This window comes from Macaca mulatta, chromosome 7 (assembly GCF_049350105.2).
Source record: "Macaca mulatta isolate MMU2019108-1 chromosome 7, T2T-MMU8v2.0, whole genome shotgun sequence".
NCBI lineage: Eukaryota > Metazoa > Chordata > Mammalia > Primates > Cercopithecidae > Macaca > Macaca mulatta.
The window spans coordinates 173,199,336-173,222,483 of NC_133412.1; the positions used below are offsets into that span (position 1 = coordinate 173,199,336).

The 23,148-nt window shown below is 43.1% G+C and overlaps 1 protein-coding gene across 18 annotated transcripts in view; it reads left to right on the forward strand.

Annotated features, from left to right (window-relative positions):
* The window catches only part of EML1 (EMAP like 1), a 210,632-nt gene that overhangs the window by 131,155 nt on the left and 56,329 nt on the right, over positions 1 to 23,148 (forward strand). For 11 of the 18 annotated variants that reach the window (XR_013396529.1, XR_013396527.1, XR_013396528.1 and 8 more), the window contains 2 exons: positions 950 to 1,082; positions 14,178 to 14,312. Coding sequence is in view for 14 of the 18 variants with exons in the window: in XM_015144474.3 (XP_014999960.1) it covers positions 950 to 1,082; positions 14,178 to 14,312 (268 nt within the window). In the remaining 4 variants the exon portion in view is untranslated. Of the gene's footprint in view, positions 1 to 949; positions 1,083 to 10,632; positions 10,690 to 14,177; positions 14,313 to 23,148 lie in introns of all 18 variants that reach the window. The other 7 variants (XR_003731712.2, XM_015144471.3, XM_077941691.1 and 4 more) reach the window with 1 other exon arrangement.

Below are 23,148 nucleotides of genomic sequence, written 5' to 3' on the forward strand. Positions count from 1 at the left end.
CACACCTGTAATCCCAACACTTTGGGAGGCTGAGGCAGGCGGATCACCTGAGGTCAGGAGTTCAAGACCAGCCTGGCCAACATGGTGAAACCCCATGTCTACTAAAAATACAAAAATTAGCTGGGCATGGTAGCCAGCATCTGTAATCCCAGCTACTCGGGAGGCTGAGGTAGGAGAATTGCTTGAACCCAAGAGACTGAGGTGGCCGAGATTGTGCCACTGCACTCCAGCCTGAGCAACAAGAGTGAAACTCTGTCTCAAAAAAAAAGAAAAGAAAAGAAAAGAAAACATGATCCTTTCTCCAAGGAATTGCCTTCATATCTTTGTCAGTGCTGCTAGTGTTTCAAAATTCATGTCCTTTTCCTTTCTACCTGGCTTACGTTCTGTAAAACAGTGGTCCCCAGCCTTTTTGGCACCAAGAAAATTGTGGAAGATGATTTTTCCATAGAAGTGGGGGTGGGTGTTGGGGATGGTTTTGGGATGATTCAGGCATGTTACATTCATTGTGTGCCTTCTTTCTATTATTATTACATTTTAATATATAATGAAATAATGATACAACTCACCATAACGTAGAATCAGTGGCAGTCCTGAGCTTGTTTTGTCGCAATCAGATAGTCCCATCTAGGGTTGATGGGAGACAGCAACAGATCATCAGGCATTAGATTCTCATAAGGAGCGCTCAGCCTAGATCCCTCGCTTGCACGGTTCACAAGAGTTTGCACTCCTAAGAGAATCTAATCTGATCTGACAGGAGGGAGAGCTCAGGTGGTAACATGAGTGATGGGTAGCAACTGTAAATGCAGATGAAGAGTTGCTCACTCGCTCACTGCTCACCTCCTCCTGCTGTGTGGCGTCATCTTCCTAACAGGGGGTTGAGGACCCCTGCTGTAAAATGTTACCTTTACAAAAGGGAAGTTTCTGATGTTATTTTCTGCTTGTCTTACAGCAAGACCACTGATGCAGACCCTGCCTTTAAGAACCACTGTCAACAATGGCACTGTGTTACCAAAGAAATCTAGTGGTTCTCTACCGTCCCCCTCCGGGGCCAGGAAAGAAACCGCTGTGCCGACAACCAAAAGGTGAGCCAGAGGCAGGGCCTTAAAGGAACTCTAAAAGCAGTTCTCTCTTCGATCCCAAAATGAGTATTACTTTTTAAAATCGTATTGTACAATTTCTTCTCTGAGTTAAAGCTTATCAAAGTCCAACATTTTATATGTTGCCATAACAGGAACTAGTTAAGTTTATTATTATTCTCGTTTTAGATTTACTTGTGTTGCCTTTGAAACCTCACTGGCTAAAACCACAGTGTGGTGTTTTGTATTTTTACTTAAAGTTCTCTTTTGAAAAAACAAATGTTAGTATAACCTGGGTAAAAATAAATAAATGTTCCCAAGTCCGTACTGGGAACATGACAAAATTCAGATTGCCATGGCAACCTCAGATTTTTCTCTGTGCAATTTGGATAAGCTCATGCTTTCAAAATGTACCCAACAGTGGAGTCTAAATATTGATGTTATCTGTCACAAAGAGCACAGTTTGCTCTTAACTTTCGTATTATTTTGTAATTGCCATTTAAAGATTTTTATATTTTAGGACCAGGTACAGTGGCTTACACTTATAATCCCAGTACTTTGGGAGGCCAAGGTGGGCAGATCACTTGAGCTCAGGAGTGTGAGACCAGCCTACCTTAACTGTTTTTAAGTGTAGAGTTCAGTAGTGCTAGCCAGGCTCAGTGGCTCACGCCTGTAATTCCAACACTTTGGGAGGCCGAGGAGGGTGGATTGTCTGAGGTCAGGAGTTCGAGACCACCGTGACCAACATGGCGAAACCCCATCTCTACTAAAAATACAAAAATTAGCTGGGCACAGTGGCACATGCCTGTAATCCCAGCTACTTGGGAGGCTGAGGCAGAAGAATCACTTGAACCTGGAAGGCCAAGGTTGCAGTGAGTCGAGATCACACCATTGCACTCCAGCCTGGGTGACAAGAGCGAAACTCCATCTAAAAAAAAAAAAGAGTTCAGTAATGTTAAGTATATTCACACATCTGTTGTTGTGCAACAGAGCTCTAGAACTTTTTCATCAGGCAAAAGAGAAACTCTAGACCCATTAAATAGTAAGTCCCCCTCTATTCTCCCCACTGCCCTTGACAACCACATCTCTACTTTTTGTTGCTATGATTCTGATTGCATTAGGTATTTCACAGAAGTGGGATCATCTAAGTAGTGCTTGTCCTTTTGTGACTGGCTTACTTTGCTTAGCATAATGTCCTCGACGCGCATCCATATTGTAGCATGTGACTGATTTTCTTTTTAAGGCTGGATAATATTGCATTGTGTGTATATATCATATTTTGCTTTTTATTTTAATTTTAGATTCGGGGGTATGTGTGGAGGTTTGTTACAAGGGTATATTTGTGATGCTGAGGTTTGGGCTTCTGTTGATCCCGTTACCCAGATAGTGAAGATAATACCAAATAGGAAGTTTTTCAGCTGTTACCCACCTCTCTCCCACCCTCCTTTTGGAGTCCCCAGTGTCTGTTATCCCCATCTTTATCATATTTTGTTTATCCATTCATCCATCACAGGCTATTCTGTACCATTTATCTGCACATCTGTCCTTATGGCCAATACCCTACCATCTTGATTACTCTTGCTTTTTAGTATGTTTCAAAATCAGGAAATGGGAGGCCCCCAACTGTATTGTTCTTTTTCGTGATTGTTTTGGCTATTTAGGATCCCTTTATATTCCATATGAATTTTAGGATAGTTTTTTTCTATTTCTGCAAAAAATGCCATTGGGATTTTGATAGAGACTGCATTAAATCTGCATATCACTTTGAGTAGTATGGACATTAAGCAATATTAAGTCTTCCAATCCATAAACCTAGGATGTCTTTCTCTTTTTTTGTATTTTCTTTTAGCAAGGTTTTGTGGTTCTCAGTGTATAAGTCTTCTATCTCCTTGGTTAAAGTTATTCCTAAGTATTTTATCCTTTTTGATGCTGCAGTAAATAGAATTAATTTCTTAACTTCCTTTTCAGCTTGATCATTGTTATTGTATGGAAATGCATCTGATTTTTGTGTGTTGGTTTTGTATCCTGAAACTTTGTTGAAATTATGTATTAGTCCTCAGAGTTTTTTCTGGAATCTTTAGGGTTTTCTAAGTATAAGATTCTGTCATCTGTAGACAGATAGTTTTACTTTGGATCCTTTCCTATTTGGATGCCTTTCATTTCTTTCTCTTGTCTAATTGCTCTGGCTAGGACTTCGAGTACTATGTTGAATAATAGTGGCAAGAGTGGGTGTCTTGCCTTCCTCCTGATTTTAGAGGAAAAGATTTCAGTCTTTTACCATTGAGTATTTATTTGAGCTATGGCCACTCAAATCTAGCATTTATTACATTGAGGTAGTTTTCTTCTATTCCTAGTTTGTTTTGTTTTTATCATGAAAGGGTGTTGAATTTTGTCAAATGTTTTTTCTGCATCAATTGAAATGATCATGTGGTTTTTGTCCTTTATTCTGTGGATATTGTATCACATTGATTGATTTTCATGTGTTGAATCATTCTTGCATTCCAAATATAAATCCCAGTTGGTCATGGTGTATAATCCATTTAATGTGCTGTTGAATTCAGTTTACTAGTATTTTGTTGAGGATTTTTTCATCAACGTTCATCAGGGATATTGGTCTGTAGTTTTCTCGTATCTTTGTCTGGTTTTGGTATTAGAATAATGCTGGCCTCATGCAATGATTTGGAAGTGTTCCCTCCTCCTCGATTCTTTGGAAGAGTTTAAGGAGGACTGGAATTTATCCTTTTTTAAATGTTTGATAGAATTCTCTGCTGAAGTCATCAGGTCCTGGGCTTTTCTTTGTTGGGAGATTTTTGATTACTGCTTCAGTCTCCTTACTAGCTCTAGGTCTGTTCATATTTTTTACTTCTTCATGATTCAGTCCTGGTGGGCTGTTTGTTTCTAGGACTTATTCATTTGCTCTAGGTCACCCAATTTGCTGGCATATGCTTATTCACAGTGGTCTCTTATAGTCCTTCTCGTTTTTGTTATATCAGTTGTAATATCCTTTCATTTTTAATTTTAGTTATTTAAATTTTCTCTCTTTCTTCGTTAGTCTAGCTAAGAGTTTTTCAATTTGGTTGATCTTTTTTAAACCAATTCTTGGTTTTGTTTATTTTTTTTTCCATTGTTTTTCTATTCTCCCCTTCATTTGTCTCTGCTCTAATCTTTATTATTTCCTTCCTTCTGCCAACTTTTGGTTTTCTTTTTTTTCTAGTTCCTTGAAGTATAAAGTTAGGAGGCTGATGTGAGATCTATCTTCTTTTTATGAAAACTTTGATCACTATAGACTTCCCTCTTAGTACCCCTTTAACTGCCTCCTGTAAGTTTTGGTATGTTGTACTTTCATATGTCTCCAGATATTTTTAAAATTTCTTTGTGATTTCCTCTTTGACCATTGATTGTTCAAGAGTGAGTTGTTTAAAGATTCACTTTTTATTGTAGCAAATACAGGCATTCCTCATTTTATTGTGTCTGTCTTTATTGTGCTTTACCACATTTTTTTACAAATTGGAGGCGGTGGAAAGCCTGTGTTGAGTAAATCTATCAGCATCGTCTTTCCAACATGTACCCACTTCATGTCACATTTTAGTAATTCTCACAACATTACAAACTTTTTTGTTATCATTATGTCTGGAATGGTGATCAGTGATCTTTGGTGTTAATACTATAATTGTTTTGGGGCACCCAAAACAGCACCCAGAGAAGGTGGCCAACTTGATCCATAAATGCAGTTTGTGTCCTGACTGCTCTGCCCATTGTTTCCCTATCTCTCCCTCTCCATCGGCCTCCCTTTTCCGTGAGACACAACAGTATTGAAATAAGGCCATTTAGTAACCCTATAATGGCCTGTAAGTGTTCAAGTGAAGGAAGAGTCATACTTTTCTCACTTTAAATCAAAAGCTAGACATGATTCAGCTTAATGAGGAAGGCATGCCAAAAGCCAGGATAGACCATCATGTGGTTTAGATGTTTGTCTCCCCACATTTCAAGTTGAAATGTGATCCCCAGTGTTGGAGATGGGCTTGGGAGGAGGTGTTTGGGGCATCAGCGTAGATCCCTCATGAACGTCTTGGTGCTGTCCTCACAATGAGTGAGTTCTTGCTGTGAGTTCACTCAAGGTCTGGTTGTTTAAAAGAGCATGGCACCTCCTCCCCACTTGCTCCCTCTCTTGCCAAATGACATGCCTGCCCCGTCTTGTCTTCTGCCATGATTTAAAACTCCCTGAGACCGCACCAGAAGCTGAGCAGATGCCGGTGCCATGCTTCCTGGACAGCCTGCGGAACTGTGAGGCCATTAAACCTCTTTTCTTTATAAATTACCCAGCCTCAGGCATTCCTTTATAGCTGCACTAAATGGACTCATGCAGGCCTGTTGTGCCAAACAGTTAGCCAAGTTGTAGATGCCAAGAAAAAGTTCTTGAAGGAAATTCGAAGTGTTACTCCAGTGAACACGCGGAAAAAAAAAAAGGTGACATCCTTATTCCTGATAGGGAGAAAGTTTGAGTGGTCAGAATCAAAGATCATACCAGGCACAACATTCCCTTAAGCCAAAGCCTAATACAGAGCAAGGCCCGAACTCTCTTCAATTTTACGAAATCTGAGAGAGGTGAGGAAGCTGTAGAAGAAAAGACTGAAGCCAGCAGAGGTTGGCTCATGAGATGAAGGAAAGATGCCCTCTCCATAACATAAAAGTGCAAGGCAAAGCAGCAAGTGCTATTGTAGAAGCTGCTACAGGTTATGCAGAAGACCTAGCTGGTTAAGATAACTGATGAAAGCAGCTACACTACACAACACATTTTAGGCCGGGCGCGGTGGCTCACGCCTGTAATCCCAGCACTTTTGGAGGCTGAGGCGGGCAGATCACGAGGTCAAGAGATCGAGACCATACTGGGCAACATGGTGAAACCCGTCTCTACTAAAAATACAAAAAATTAGCTGGCGTGGTGGCGGGCACCTGTAATCCCAGCTCCTTGGGAGGCTGAGGCAGGAGAATTGCTTGAACCCAGGAGGCGGAGGTTGCAGTGAGCCGAGATCGCACCAGCCTGGGCAAAAAGAGCGAAGCTCTGTCTCAAAAAAAAAAAGAAAAAAAAAAAGCAACAACAACAACACATTTTCAGTGTAGACAAAACGGCCTTATATTGGAGGAAGATGCCATCTAGGACTTTTATATGAGAAGTCAATACCTGGCTTCAAAGCTTCAGAGGAGAGACAGACTCTTGTTAGAGCCCGATGTGGCTGGTGACTTTAAATTGGAGTCAGTGCTCATTTATCTTTCCAAAAATCCTAGGGCCCTTAAGAGTGATGCTAAATCTCTTCTGCCTGTGCTCTGTAAATGGAAGAAAACCTAGATGACAGCACATCTATTACAGCAATATGATGTACTGAATATTTTGAGCCCATTGTTGAGGCCTACTGCTCAGAAGAAAAAGCTTCCTTTCCAAATATTACCATTCATTTACAGTGTACCTAGTCACCCAGGAGCTCCGATGGAGCGGTACAAGGAAATTAATGTTTTTATGCCAACTCACACAACATGCATTCTGCAGCCCTTGGATCAAGGAGTAATTTCAACTGTCAAGTTTTATTATTTAGGAAATACTTTTTTTTTTTTTTTGAGACAGAGTCTTGCTCTGTTTCCCAGGCTGGAGTGCAGTGGTGTGATCCTGGCTCACTGCAACCTCTGCCTCTGGGTTCAAGTGATTCTCCTACCTCAGCCTCCCGAGTAGCTGGGATTACAGGTGCACACCACCATATCCAGTTAATTTTTTTGTATTTTTAGTAGAGACAGGGTTTTGCCATGTTGGCCAGGATGATCTCGATCTCTTGACCTCATGATCCACCCTCCTCAGCCTCCCAAAGTGCTGGGATTACAGACGTGAGCCCCCACACCTGGCAAGGCTATTGCTGCCATTGATAGTGATTGCTCTAATAGATCTGGGCAATGTCAATTGAAAACCTTCTAGAAAGGATTCAACATTCTAAATGCCTTTAAGAACATTTGTGGGACCAGGCACAGTGGCTCATACCTGTAATCCCAGCACTTTGGGAATTTGAGGCAGGAGGATTGCTTGAGTCCGGGAGTTTGAGACTGCAGTGAGCCATGTTTGTGCTACTGCACTCCAACCTGGGCAACAGAGTGAGACCCTGTCTCAAAAGAAAAAAAAAAAAAAAAAGAACATTTGTGATTCATGGGAGGAGGCCAAAATCTCAACATGAACACAAGATGAATGGGAAGAAAATGATTTCAGCCCTAATGGATGGCTCTGAGGCAGTTCAAGACTTCACTGGAGAAAGCCACTGCAAATATGCTGGAAATAGCAAGAGAACTAGAATTCGAAGTGCAGCCTGAGGATAGGACTGAGTTGCTACAATCTCCTGATAAAACTTTAATGGGTGAGGAATTACTGCCAAAATAGTAGTTTCTTGAGATGGGATCTACTCCGAGAGAAGATGCTGTGAACCCTGTTGAAATGACAATGAAGGGTTTAGAGTAGCACACAAACCCTGATGAAGCAGTGGCAGGGTCGTGTGGCTGGAGCGTGGGGAACGTGGCCTGGGCTGTCTGGATCCAAAGCCTGTGTGCCTTCCATTGTGCTCGGCTGCTTCCTGCACAGATTTCCAGGTCACCCCTGACATCTGCCGAAGGAAAATGCTTGCTATAATGACTGCTTGCAAATCATCCTTCTTTTATGTCCCATCCTGTCCGTGTACTATTTGTGGGAGCAGGAGCAGCCGTCAGGAGTGAGGGTGACTCTCAGCAGAGATTTCTCAGATTGGAAGTCTGATGTTGATAAGGGGGCGCCGGGGCCAAACAGCAAGTAAAGAAACAAGTCCGGGCTATGAACAGAGGCCTGGGTCTTACACCCCTACATTTCAGCCAGATGTGAAAGGGCTCATAGGTGGCGATTACTCTCAGCAATTTTATCTTAGTAAAGAAGGGAGGGAGGAAGGGAGCAAGACAGAAAGGAATGAATGGACACGTGAAAAATTATGATAGTAGCCATCATGTTATTTCTAAGTGTGTACATTTGTGTACTCGCATTTAAATGGTAACCCTCCCAGAAACATTCTAAGGCCTCTGTAGACTTTTCCTTATAATTTACAGAATATCCATTTGATTACTCTAATAAGCTGTGGTCAGCATATAGCTGCCAACTAGAAATACATAGTTTTCTAGACTGAGTGTTCAAGACTCTGGGTTTTGAGTGAAAGCGTAGTGATTCATGTATTTTGGTTCGTTTCTGGCTTTTATGGGCTTCAGTGGATGGGAGTTCCCTTCCATTTGGAAGCTGGAAATAAGAACAGTAGCATCTAATTGCTACTCCGCGGTAAAGTTCCTGTAGATCTCTCATTAGGAGAGAATTTTGAAAACAGAAGCAGGCTGGGCATTCTGAATATTAGGATTAAAATAACTTCCAAGTCATTTCAAATCTGTTTACAATCAGGTAGGAATTTTTCTGTAATCAGAGTTCCAAATTAAATGAGTCGGGGCATCTGTGGTGTGTGGATGGGTATATGTTTGTTTTCTTTTCTCTGGGGGTTTTTCAGCCTGGTGCTTAGGAACAAAATCCCCTTTGGAAATAGTCCAGTGCCCAGCGGTTGTGCTTTGTGTTGCCAATTAAGACTTCGATTGAGGGCTTGATTTGGAATCCTTGGGAAAAGCTTTGTTTCCATTAGGCAAAGGAAAAAAGGCAGAAAATCCAGAGAAGACATTGTAGGTCATACCTTGCTCAGTGGGGATGCGGAGGCTGACAATGGAGTAACATTTCTACTGGCTCAAGAAAGAGACAATCACTGTTCTCTGGGCTCATAAGTAGAGCATGACAATAGGCCAAGCTATGTGAACAGAGATCAAAAGAACAAAACTGGTACAAAAAGCGTTATTTAAAAAATGCTCTGTGACAAATGTGAGATAGAATGGTAAATATCTCTTGCTTCCAAACAAACAGCCAATAGTCCTTTGGAAAAATAGTTCCACTTGTTAGAAGCACAGCATTTGTAATTGCACTGAAGTCAGTGCTGGGGACATAGCGTGATTTGAAGAACAGAAAGCCAAAATCTGGCTTCAGTTGATTTTTAAGAATTATTTCTAATGTATTTCTCTGTTATTCAGATGAATTGAAACGTAGGTGATAAATCCATGTTTGAGTCTGTTCTCGGTAGCAAAATAGAGGTGGAAGTATTGTCCTGTTGAACAAAGGAAGACCCGTGGGATGTGTCCCATTATCAGAAGTGATATGGTTCTCCCCACTAGCTTGAGCTGACTTTGTATTGTAGAAAAAAAGACTTGTGTATATAGAATTCTCTAAGATTCTCCAAGACCACTAGCCTTCCTGAAAAATAACTTGGATTTTGCCAAAGATCAGTTTTTGGACAGTGAAAGATATGAGCATTTGTTAATTTAATTATTGAAATGCGTCATCTCAGTCTGTCAGAATTATCTCGTAATTTGAGGGACAAAAGCCAGGTGGGTCCTAGTCCCCTGTGGACCCTCCAGCACTCAGCATAGCGCACAGTGGTTGGTCGATGCCTAGTAAGTGTTTGTTGAGCAGTTCACTGCTTTTATCCAGTGTTAGTCGCCCCAGCTGTCGGGACAAATGAAATCATCAGAAAATCTCTGGTCACACTTAAGAGCTGCCTGTCAGATTTCTGTTTTGGTTGTAAAAGTTTGGGATACTTTTGCAAAATTTTGGAAAACCAATTTTTGATTCCCAATCACATGATGAAGGAAAACCTAATTGTAGGTTCTTATGCTTAGAATTCCTATTAACCGTAAGAAGAAAGACATCTGTTTTTCTTATGGTCACCAGTCTCTTTGCAGAAATTTTATTATGTCTAAAGTGTTAATTGGCACAAATTGTTGAATGCATACGTAATGTAATGTAAAGAACCATTTATTTTCATAACTTAGAAGGTTGCAGGTTTGGGTGTGCGGGCAGAGAGCAGAAGGGAAAACAAAGTAATGGTGATGTCTAATGCATTTCTACACCAGAAATACTTGCCTTAAGCACTAGAAAATGTACTGCATTATTGCGCAGTCTCTCACAAGCCTGTACTTCTACCACTTTCAAAATAAAGAGCATTATTTTTCACTCGCCGTCCAGAGGGAACATAGCTTCTTTGATATTCCCTGCTGGTTATTTGAGGAGGCTTCCTGCAGTGAGTGTACAGTATTGCTCTCTCTGGCTGCCCTTGTTACCGCAAATGTCTTGTCTTCAAGCTTTATTTTCTGTCCTTCACTTTGAGTCCTAGTAAATCCTCTTTAATTCACAAGAGCCGTTGGTTCTCAAAAGGAAATGTCTTGTTTTTTATTCTACGTCTGGGACAACAGTAAGTTTTTTTTTAAAGTTTAACATTTTAATGCAAATATGGGAATGACAAATATCTTGGAAGAGTTGTGATGGATTATATCCACATCTATATATGCGAACCAAAATGTTTTTCAGTTTTGATGTGTGCGTCCTGCAATTTACTGAAGCTTATCAAAGTATTTTTCCACACTTTTATTAATTGCACTCACGTTTATTCTGCTTTGTTTCTGTGCCTCTTATACGTAGATTAAACAGATCTGTGAGTCTTCTCAATGCTTGCAAACTGAATAGATCGACACCAAGGTGAGGGGAACTTAGATTTACTTTGTCACCATGGCTGTTCCTTCCACTGTTTCCATCTCTGTTTTAACATAGTAGCTCCAAGGTCTTGTCCAGTGCCTACCATTCATCAAGTCGTCAATCATGTAACTATATTAATCATTGACATTTTTTGCTTTTTTAGATGCTCATCTGGTCCTCCAAAACTAGTATACTTTGACATTCATAAATTGCAGGTGGTGTTGATTAGGGGCCTAATAGAGAGAACACAGGGTTGAAGTCACCAGCCCCACCACTTGCTGTAACCCCAGACAAGTTGCTTCACACTCCTGAATTTGGTTCTTCATCTGTAAAATGAGGATAATGATATTGCTGCTGGGATTTGTGAGGTTTTAATTAAATAATACAGTATATGTAAAAGTCCAGAGAACTCCTTAAATGTTAACTGTGGCTGCTGCTGCAGTTTTCATCACTGGCACCCCCATGAACCCTTCCAGCCACCAGGTTGGGGGTTAATTGTTAGAAAATCAGGTATTGTTTGCTGTAGTTGATGAACAGTTGTGGTTTTTCAGCTCTTTAAGGGTGTTTTATACAGTTCTCGAACTTGCTGTGAACTTGCCATGAACTCCCACAAGGACGCCCCAGAGGCCGAGCTCTGGGCTCTTCTTGCGGCTGCAAAATCTCCCAGGGCCCCGGCAGCTGGTCAGGGCAAAGTGTGCTTCAGAGCCTTGTACTAAAGACTGGGCGGAGAATAATCCTGCTAAGTCAAATTTGCTTGGTGTTTGTCGTCAGGGAAACATCTTGAACTTGAAGCACAAAGTCTCCTGTAATTTTTAGACTTTAATCCCAAATTTCAGAAATGTAATGCTCGCTTAAAATCTGTAATTTCCTTGTCCCCAAATTGAGCATTCTCAAAACGCACATTTTGACCTTAAGGCACACCCTGCTGATTGCAGTTGTAAGATTCTGGCACTGTCCACTCAAGGGTTCCCCAGTTACCAAAAAGACTATGTGGAAAGTGTATTCAGATAATCACCCTGAGAGCGAGGTGATTTTTCAAAGCCAACATACCGTGAGGGTTTTGAAAAACCTGCTCGGAGATTACTAACTGAGCCACTGGAAGTTGCAAAGGAAGGAGGACTGCAAGTTGGGCTAAGGAGGGTATAGACAGAGGAGACAGAGAGGGGAAGGTAGGAAGAGAGGAGAGAGTCACTGGCTACCAAGAAGGAGAGCAGCCAGCACCAGGCAGGAACTGCCTAGATGGGAGGTTTGTCATTTCCTTATGAGGAGGGAGGACATTGAGCTTCAGTGCAGGAGCAGAGGTGTTGGCTGTGTTAAGTTCCTCAGTTCCTTCGTGCTCCTTGTTGAGATCTGGTTCCCGTGCACCCTTCACTGAAGCTGTGCCCACTGGAGACGCCTGAGACTCCCCACTTCCCGGGGCTCACCCCCTCCTCTGTGCAGCACCAGCACACGTACCGAGTCCTGCGCTAGCTTCTGCGCACCACTCCTTCTCTCCTGGTGTCGCTGCTACCTCTGACTCCTGCGGTAGCTTCTCAGCCCACGTCTTTAAACATTAGTTTTCCCGGGGCTCTTCCGTCCTTGGTGACCTCCTCCCTCCGTGATTTCCTCTGCATCCGTGGCTCAGCACCCGCCAGATGGACAAGGCCTGTCCTGAGCTGTCTCGGGTGTTGCAGGCTTGTATTCTCACCCACCCACACCTCCAGTTCCAAGTGTCAAGACCAGAACCACCCAAGTCTGTGCCTGTTCCCAGAGCCCTGGCCCCTCGCCTGCCCCTCCCCTCCTTCTTTTTTGCTTACAGAGCAGGTGCTGCCTTAAAGCAGTTTGTGTCTCTTCTGGTGACAGGGTCACTGTGTGATACTTCCATTTATTTCATCCTTTCATTTAATAAGTGTGCACCAAACTTTTGTGTGAGGCTCTGCAAAGCATGCGAAAATGATAAATGAGATAAGATCTCAAGAAATGTGTGGACTAATGATGACGATTATAAAATATATACAGAGATACCTATACTACAGTTATGTGCTCTGTCTTAGTGAGTTTGGGTTGCTGTAACAAAGTCCATAGACTGGGAAGCGTATAAACAGCAGAAATATATGTCCCACCATCCTGGAGGCTGGGAGTCCGAGACCAAGGGGACCAGCGTGGTCGGGTTCTGAGGAGGGCTGTCTTCCAGGTTGCAGGCGGCCATCTTCTCACATGGTGGAGAGGGTAAGGGAGCTCTCTGGGCCTCTTCCATAAGGACACTAATGCCACTCATGAGGGATCCACCCTGCTGACTTCATCACCTCCCAAAGGCCCCACCCCCTAACTCCATCACATTGAGGGTTAGGGTTTCTACACATGAATTTGGGGGACACAAACAGTCCATAGTGTGCTCTGAGAGGGGGACAATCAGCCTCCACTCCGTGCCTGGGCTCTGGCTTACCCCTCATGCCTGCGAATCCCCTGTGTATTGGAGATCCCCTCTCCTAGAGCAGGCTCTTTCTGTCTGTGTCGTAACAACACATTCAAGCCATTTGATCTTTCCTGGAAATTCGCAGTCTTCAGGAAGCCTTCCCCAGGCTGCCTTCCCAGGCCTCCGAGCACTCTAGTCACTCTTGTCCTACGAACGAAGTTGGCCACTTACATGGACACCACCTCCAAACGAAGGCATCTTGCATAGGGTGGAACATTTCTGTCATTACCTGTGGCATCCTGTTAGCATTTGTCCCACGCGTGCCTTTAGGCCAGATTTCTTCAGCATCAGCACTGTTGACGTCTGGGCCAGGTGATACTTTGTGGAGGGGCCATCCCGGGCTGCGTAGGATTTTTAGCAGCACCCCTGGCCTCCACCCACTACATGCCAGTAGCAGTCCCTCCCCAGCTGTGGCAGCAGAAGGATGTCTCCAGACATGGCCAGATGTCTCCTGGGGGCACCATCCCCCTGGGTTGCACAGCACCATCTAGACCAAGCTTGTCCAGCCTGCCGGCCCATGGGCCGTATGTGGCTCAGGACGGCTTTGAATGTGGCCCAACATAAATTTGTAAACTTTCTTAATACTCTATTTTTTTGCAAGTTTTTTTTTGTGTTTAATTCATCTGCTGTCGCTAGCATTAGTATATTTTATGTGTGGCCCAAGACAATTCATTCTTCTTCTTCCAATGTGGCCCACAGAAACCAAAAGATTGGACATCCCAGGAGAGTGAAGCCTGCTCAGGGGCAGGATTGCCTCCCTGGAAGGCCCTGGAGTGCTCTCACACGGTACTGTTGAAGTCTTAATGTCTCAGTTTCCTCCATGACTGTGAACTGTACTAGTGGCCTCAGTACAGAGGCAGAGAGCAGAGGTGTTATTCCATGTGACACTCTGAAAAGCTTTTTGATCTCCGTAGCTAGGCCTATCTTTTGAATATCCACGTGGAAGGATGATGTTCTATGTATGTATTTGTATGCATCGCAATAAAATAAAATCACGATATTAAGGAGTTCACTGTCACTTACATTCCACCCTTAGTAACATCAAGAGGACCAGCTCTTCTGAACGAGTATCTCCTGGGGGTCGAAGAGAAAGCAATGGGGATTCCAAAGGAAACCGGAATCGCACAGGCTCTACCAGCAGCTCTTCTAGTGGCAAAAAGAACAGTGAAAGGTAAGGACGTCTTATCTCTTGGTTCCTGCTGTTCAGATATTTTAGCACCGCTTGTCCCCAGAGAGGAGTCAGAAGATCCCCTCATATTCCATCAAGCTAGGAGCACTCTTGGAGAAGAAGGCCTTCTCCTCAGATATTTGTAGGCACTAATCAAACAGCCATTTGAGGGCAGCTGCCAGGCACAGTTCACTCAAACTACTGCGCAGGTAGAAAAACTGTCACTCAGATTCCCAGCACTCTCATGTAGACATAAGTAGTTCCTGAGAATTTCTTAGTACCAAGTACCTGGAACTGGGGAAGCCATTCTGAATTTCTATGTGAGCACCTTCTATTTCTAGTACACTCTCCTGACCTTTTAAAGTTCATTTTAATGGACTGCTTTAAGTTTGTCAGCAGTATTTTCTGAGACAGAGTGGCTGAAAAGTTGTAATTTTATGATTTATCAGAGGCTATGTTTAATATTGATGCTAACACCAGAAATGTGAACCATTTTTCTTAATGGTTTCGTGAAATACATGGACTCCAAATTTTGAATTTGTCTATGAGGTTAGTTTGTAATGGATTATGATAAGTATTGGTGAAACTCATACTAACATTTTATTCCTGAATGCTGCTTTTTGGCATTTTAGCAGCTTGTTTTGTGTCTACATAATACATTTATATCTATATAATGTACTCTGTAAAGAAAATCCAGTTTCTCTATGTATTTTTACCTAACATTGTACTTTGTTCTCACTTTTTAAACACTGTACTTTAATTTTATTCTCTCTGTTTAGTAAAGCTTAGGAAGGAATTTCAGCTTCAGAGGCTAAGCATGTGTTTTTTTCCCCAAATGTTCATGTCAGGAGAAGGCTTAGTCATAAAGCAATCGACTCCAACCCACAGGCTGTAAAAATTCCAAGTTTGTAAATCCATGGTGATTCAGTCCTATAAAGGAAGCTTAAACTCTTTTTCAGTTTTATTCCTAAAAGATGTCTGTTGTAGAAAACATAGAGACACTTCTCATATCTATAGCAGGTCAGGTCCACGGTCAATTAACAATTTAAAAAACCATTAACATGGGTTCTGTCTTCTTCTCATTTAGACTATTAGTACTTCTTATCAGAAGATTATGCTAATGGGGTGATAATACCTTGGAAATGAGGCCAAGTGGTTACAATGGCAACAGAGTGTGAGTTAGTGGGAGGCGCAGCGCAGCCCAAAGCTGCTTTGAATTCAGGGTAAGCTCGGAAGTTGACCTGAAATGTCTAGATCTTGGCAGTTCTTAGAGACTTGGCTCCTCCTCTGCACATCTGATTTTTATTAAGAATTTCCAAAAAGAATCTGCATTGTGTAAACTCCAGATCCGTTTTATCTTTAAAATCCTATGGCTTTGGTAAATGTGCTGGGTAAATATTTCCACAGAAGATATTTACAAAGAGATTTTTGAAAAACGCCACAGTAGGAAATTTTGATTTGGAAATGAGGGACTGGGAAAATTTACTAATCATGTTCCCAAACTAATTCAGGCAACTAAACATGTCCATTTAAAAAGAAATTCTGTGTCTCGTTAGAACCCAGGCGTGGTTGAGGCGAGCAGAGCGCAGAACTGGCCGAGTTTCGCGCATGGTGCACCGAAGGGCTTTCAGAGACAGTCACTGTCTCCTCTTCGGCAATTGCTGTTCCTGACAGGGACGCATGGGAGTAAGTGCTGTGGTAACTCAGAAAGAAGCAGCTAAGATGCGGTAGAAGTGAAGGTCAAGCTGGTAATTCAGTGGCTGCGTGACCCCTTCCCGCCTTTCTTTCTCTGTATTCCCACGTGTGCAGCCCCATGCTTAGGCTGCTTTGACCCTAGCACCAAAGCAGAGCTAGAGTCTTGCTGAGAAACGCCACTCTCGAGGATGGGACACGGGGAAGGAAAGGAGTAGGGAGGTGGGCCTCCACGTAATTTCTGTTTTTAAACATGACTGCATTCAGTGGACTCAAGATGGCATGCCTCTTCCCCATCGTTCACTCGACGTGTCCATTGTTCCTGCAGGCTGTCCTGTGATTTAAAAGATTGCCCTTGTTGGATTCGTGTAGGCAGCAAGACATGGTGGAAAGGGCAGAGGCTCTGCAGTAAAAGAAAGGTCTGGGTGTGTATCCAGTTCTGCCTTAACGTCTCCAAGCTCAATTTTTTCCTCTGCAAATTAGAGATTTTATACCTAATTCCCTTGAATCTTATAAATGAGCTAACTTGTAGGAAAATACCCAGCATAGAGCTTGGCACTCAGTAAATGGTCATCATCGCTGTGATGGTTGTTATAAAGACAGGCTTGTGTGGAGCAGAGGAAAGTAATCGGTGAGATTTTCTACAATCCCTCCCTTTTTATTTTCCTCATTTGTGAGATGAAAGTGTTAGATTTTGTCACAATCCGCGTTGCACTTGTGTCTAACATAGTTGGGGGAGATAAAGTATTGTAAATCCTCGTGATGCTTACAGTTCTTAAATAAGGCGTCGGGCGGGAGCTGGTCTGTGGGCTGCGTGCGATCCCAGCCTGCCCGCTGTTCCGGAGCCCCCTTCTCTTCCACTCAGGAAGGCTCGTTAGGGTGCACGTGAGTGAGAGTGCTGACGTCATAGGGATGGCTTCCACCCTGTGCTGCTTTGTAGAAGAAGCAAATCATTCACACAGGCAGTGCTTTAACTTGCAGCCGTGACAGATTATTAGCCATAAAGCTCACAGTTTCTCACACGCCATGTGCAAAGCTGTCGTTAGCACATATGGCACTTAGGCGCAAATGAGAAAAAGGCTCCCTTTACTTCAGAAAAATGGTTCCATCTCAGCACATATATTTCTCAATAATAATAATTACAGTAGATAGAAAGCCATTCTGTATAAATTATACAAATCTTACTATTGAACACAAATAACAGTGTTTGTGAAGTCCTAAACATTAACCTTTTCCGAGATACTTTATTTTAAAGTAATTACACGTTTTGCTTTCGTAAAACTATATTCTTTTTCTTTTTCTTTTTCTTTTGTTTGAGATAGAGTCTTACTCTGTCTCCAGGCTGGAGTGCAGCGGCACAATCTTGGGTCACTGCAACCTCTGCCTCTTGGGTTCATGCAATTCTCATGCCTCAGCCTCCTTAGTAGCTGGGACTACAGGTGTGTGCCACCATGCCCAGCTAAGTTTTGTATTTTTAGTAGAGACGGAGTTTCACCATGTTGGCCAGGATGGTCTCGAGCCCTTGACCTCGTGATCCACCCTCCTCGGCCTCCCGAAGTGCCGGGATTACAGGTGTGAGGCACGCGCCCAGCCAAAACTGTATTGTTTATGATGGTTTCAGTCTTCTTGCTCCCATGTTTCATTTTCTTTACAAACGGTCACTAGATTGGAGTCTTTCTTGTGATAAGGAAGACCTTTATCTTAGAATGTTTAACTTTTTCAAATACTTTGTAACAAGCCACAAAATTTAACAGCATTTAATCTTTGCATCAATAAAACCTCTATTATAAACAAAAGCAATATATGATAATATTTTACTTTATGTACTATTGATGATAAATGAGTATTAATTACATAGTGATTCATGTCATCATGAAATACGACATTTAAATAGGGAATTGGCAATAACATTGTGATGGAAGGCTTGTAAAATGTAGCCAGTAAACTAATCTGATAGAGATATTTTTCAATTAAAAAAGTATTTTATCCCCAATAGAAAATTGGCTGCTTATTTAGAAGCACAGTTCATGTTAGATGTTGCTAGATTGATAAAGCGTTTCAATTATCAAACTGGTTCCCCTTTTGTTAAGTCTTAGGGGAATGAGCTATGTCAACTTTATAAGCAAGACGCTGTTTCAGCTTTACTGAGAAGTTGTTGAAATGAGTTGATTTTGTTAGAGTAAGGATGTTTCAGTCATGTGTTAGAAACTTTGCTGTCACATACATATAAATCAGGGGTGTCCCTGGACTTTCGGCTTCCCCAGATTAAAAGAATTGTCTTGGGCCACACATAAAATACACAAACACTATTGATAGCTGATGAGCCAAAAAAAAAAAAATTGCCAAAAACATCTCATGTTTTAAGAAAGTTTACAAATGTGTGTTGGGCCACATTCAAAGTCATCCTGGGCCGCATGTGGCCTGTGGGCTGTGGGTTGGACAAGTGTGATATAAACTGCCCATCTTTGGAGTCAACAAACATTAAAAAAAACACCTCAACATAGTGAAGACGTCGACATGTTAGGTGTGGTGCCCTTTTGTATTGTGCCCCCTCAACCCCAGGATCAGACAGCCCCATATCACAGCTGTCAAGTCGAGAACCCCTGGGCTGGACACCTTGAGTGCCTGTCCTCTCTAAAGCTCTAGCATTTGGTAAAATTGTCTTCTGACTATTTCACCTCAGGGTTCTTCAGGGCGCAAAGTTGTTTTTCCTTTACGATGGCATCACTGCTGCTCACTGCTGCTCACTGCTGCCGTCAGCTCAACATTACTCCTTGGCTGGGGCTCCGGGCCCTTCATCCGCCAGCTCCTCATTCCCTCTTGTGCCCTGACACCCATGCCTCTCCAACACATTGCTCACTTTTCCCCAGCAAGATTTTTTCCTTTTTTGAGGGCATGTATTTATTATACAAGTAACTTGTTTTAGAAAATCTAGGCCGGGTGTGGTGGCCTACTCCTATAATCCTAGCACTTTGGGAGGCTGAGGCGGGTGGAGCACTTGAGCCCGGGAGTTCAAGACCAGCCTGGACAGCATGGCAAGACCCCATCTCTACAAAAAAATACAGAAATTAGCTGGGCTTGGTGGCGCATACCTGTAGTCCCACCTGTTTGAGAGGCTGAGATGGGAGGATTGCTCAAGCCTGGGAGGTTGAGACTACAGTGAGCCGTGATCGTACCACTGTACTCCAGACTGGGCAATGGGAGTGAGACCCTTTCTCAAAAAAAAAAAACTAGATGCACAAGAAGGAAGAAATGAAAATCACCTGCAGTCTCACCACGCAGCGAACTCACAGCCAACAGTCATTACATTTCCACGTGGACTTTTATTTGCAGGGTGCTCTATGAGTGTAGTGTGTAATTTTGACATAAATGCCATTCTTGTGCCTATTTTGTGATCCCTTCTTCATTTGCTGTATGAGCATGTCTTTGTGTGAATAAATACACTCTTGCAGTGTTATTTTAGACATGGTTCATCGTGTTTCCAGCCCGAAGTACTTTAGTTGGACATGTAAGTACCGAACAAGTTTCACTAATCCACTCAGACCAGGCCGCCATCTACAACAATGCCCAGCACACAGTAGGTGCTCCACAAGCATTTATCGAATGAATCTTGTTGCCCTGATCACTGTAACAAAAGAAGGTTAAAATGATGGGCCTTTATTGCCACAACCAAGTGTTAATCCCAACTCTGCCACTTTGCTTTGTCATTGTGAACAAGTGACTTAATCTCTTTGGGGTTTTCCTCAGTAGCAGTAAAAGTGGTACCTGCCTCACAGGGTGCCTAAGATCTTATGCATAGGAGCCTCAGTGCAGAGGTGGTCCGCGGTCAGCCCGTCACGGTGGCAGCTGTGAGTGCCGCGTCTGCATCCCAGACTATTTATTGGAGTTGAGGCCTGCACACTTGTGTCCCTCCCACTCCCCTGCTTGCAGGGCCTTTTTTCTTGGGGATGTCTTGTAATTCCCCAGCTCTTGTTTCTGCCTTTATCCCAGCCTGAGAAGTGAGGAATCAGAAATTCTGAAAATCGTTCTCACCTTGCTCTTTCAGTTCCGCTGCTGTCTGGACTTACGGGTCACCTGCTGTGTACAGAGCGTAGTCCAAGGCATGGCGGGGAGCGGGAAGGAGCCGCACAGAAAGACTCATTCTCCTAACAAATGTCAGTGGCACAATGCCTGCAGGGCCACTTTGCTTAATTCACAAAGGACTCACAAATGGGAGAACAAGATAATCCATGGAATAGAAAAATGGTGAAGGGTCTGCACAGGCGCTCACTGAGAAGGAAATACCAGTGGCCCTTAACGCATGAATAGGCGATCAAGCCCAGACCTCATTAAAGAAATGCCGACCTAAGTAAGAAGATAGCATATTTAGAAAATTCTTTTTACTTTATCGTAAAATAAAGCACAGATGTAGAAAACCACACCAGCAAATTCGTAGCTTAATGAATTGTTCTGAGGCAAACACCTTCTAGCACTTAGGAGGGGGAGGGGTTTTTCCCTCTCCCAAGTGACAGGCGGATGTATCTGGAACTGGGGGTGGGAGGAGGGAAGGTGACTGTGTTTGATGAACTCCAGCTCATCCTTCGAGACCCAACTCAGGATCCTCTTTTTTCTGGGAGCCTCCCCCGGCCCTCTATTCTGAGAGCAATGCTTTTCAGATGGTGTTGTAACTGCCTGTTAACTTTATCTGTGACTCTGTAGCTCTCCTCCCTCCACCACACTGCACACACCCCTTGCCCTCCCTTAGGCTCTGGGGGCCCAGGCCGTGCCATTCTCTAGACTTTGCACAGTGCCTGGCGAACGTGAATGCTCAGTAACTTTGTTGAATGGATGGAAGGATATTGTATATGGCCAGGCATCGCTTAATGACAGGCACGTTCTGAGAAATGCATCGTTAGGTGTTTCCTCGTTGTGTGAACATCGTAGAATGTGTGTTTACAGAAAACTTCATGGTCCATCCTGATGGTCTAGCCCTGCTGCTCCTGGGCTACAGACCTGTACAGCACGTGACTGTAGGGAATACTACAGGCAGTGGTAACACAGTGTTAAATATTGGTGTATCTAAACATAGAAAAGATACTGTAAAAATACAGTATTATAATTTTGTGGGACCACGGACATCTCTGTGGTCCCTCATTGACAGTAACACCCCTGTGTCTGGCCCATGACTGCATTTCACTTCAAAGCCACAGCTATTCAAGAACTATGTAAACAGCACCACCTATGGGTAGACAATTTTAACACTACATTTTACACTGGAAGATAAGAGACTTAAGCATCTTTTTACTGAAAAAAATGTTTCACTCTTCAAGCCATGGGGTCATTTATGTTTTAATAAATTTCAAAATAATAAGTGCTAATATTCTTCATATTGTTTTAGTTTTGAGACTGATAGGTGAGGAGTCTGGAAATACAAAGATTTTTGCAGTGAAAAGAGAAGGAAGAGGGAAGCCATATTAATTAATAACACATGTTGGACGCATTGTAACACATCTTATTTAATCGTGCCAATAACCTGTTCCTCACAGTGGTTTTATTCCCATTTTTAGTTTAAGGATATTAAGCTGGTAGAGGCGAAGCCCCTCACCCAAGCCCTAGAGCACAGATCCAGCTGGCCTCAAAATGTGTTCTCCTTCCACCATGTTAAGCTGGAAGTATTGGTTGGAAATGTCTATGAAGCAGTCGCTTTTGTCGCCAGTAAAGTCTCCAGCAACTTTTAAACATTTTGAATAGATGGTTCTTAAATGACCCTATTTCTAATAAAAAGCTGCTTAAGGACAATTTTTATAGAGTCATTATTTCCATGATAGAGTATTCTGGCTTCCAGCAGGAACTTTATTTCATCACGTGAAGTCGTTTTTAAAAACAATCGTGTGGCCGAGCCCAGTGTCTCACACCTGGAATCCCAGCACTTTGGGAGGCCAAGGCAGGCAGATCATTTGAGCCCGGGAGTTTGACACCAGCCTGGACAACATAGTGGAACCCTGTCTCTACAAAAAAAAATCTAAACATTAGAAACATTAGCCGGGTTTGGTGGCATATGCCTGTAGTCCCAGATACTTGGGAGGCTGAGGTGAGAGGATGGCTTGAGCCCAGGAGGCAGAGGTTGCAGTGAGCCGAGATCACACCACTGCACTCCAGCCTGTGTGACAGAGCCAGACCCTGTCTCAAAAAATAAAAAGGAGTCATGTTATTCCAAGAGCCAAACTTGTTCTGGATGAATAAATTTTAGAGAAATCGCATGTTTGACTTCGGAATGGATTCTTTCTCTATCAAGTCTTATTAATCATTTTCAAAAGCAAGTATCTCTGCTCAAACAGCATGTGGCTCCTATTAGTTCCACTCTGATCATATTTGCCCAGGACTTTCACACATGTCACCACGTGTCAAAAGACCTGCAGGATCTGGCCTCAGAGCCCTCTTTCAGGAACATGGGGTTAGGTTAGTTAATGTAGATGAAAGAGCTAAGAGCAGTTGCCCACAGAGGAGAGGCACATCTGTTGAGTTGCAGCCTGGACACGTTGTCCACTGGACTCTCCTTGTAAATACCAGTCTACGGTGCAGCAAACAGAAGCTTTATCAGATAAGTAAAAACCAACCACTCAGACCATCCTTGTGCCCCAAGTCCATAGTGAGCACATTCAGGGATTTGAATTTTGACATACGTGTTCACAGCTATCTCTGCGGTGTTGACTGCACTGCTGTCTTGGTGTGAGCCTCCCAGCTCAGGGCAGGAATTTTTCCTTGGGGCAGATGTCTAGTGTTCTCCTGCCATCTCCCCATACAGCTGCTGGTCTGGTGAAGATTCAAGTGTACCTCATCCTCCGTGAGCCCTCATGACTGCTTATATCTTACATCAGCTCTTGAACCATGCAGCTCAAGGGAGCATACAGCCAAGCTCTTTCAACAAATCTCCTTATAAGCAGTAAGAACTGCACTGGAGTTCGTCTCGGAGACATTGGCCACAACTTAACACCAGAATAGCCAAGCGCTGCGAGTTTGTTCACCAGAGGAGAAATCCTTTCTCTCCTCCGGGCTTAGTTCTGTCATTGGCTTCAGAGGCAGGTGCAGGACATCTTGATTGACTCCACACTGGGCAAGGGATGAATGAAGCCTCATTCTGCAGCTGGTGCTCCTTCACCCTTCCTAG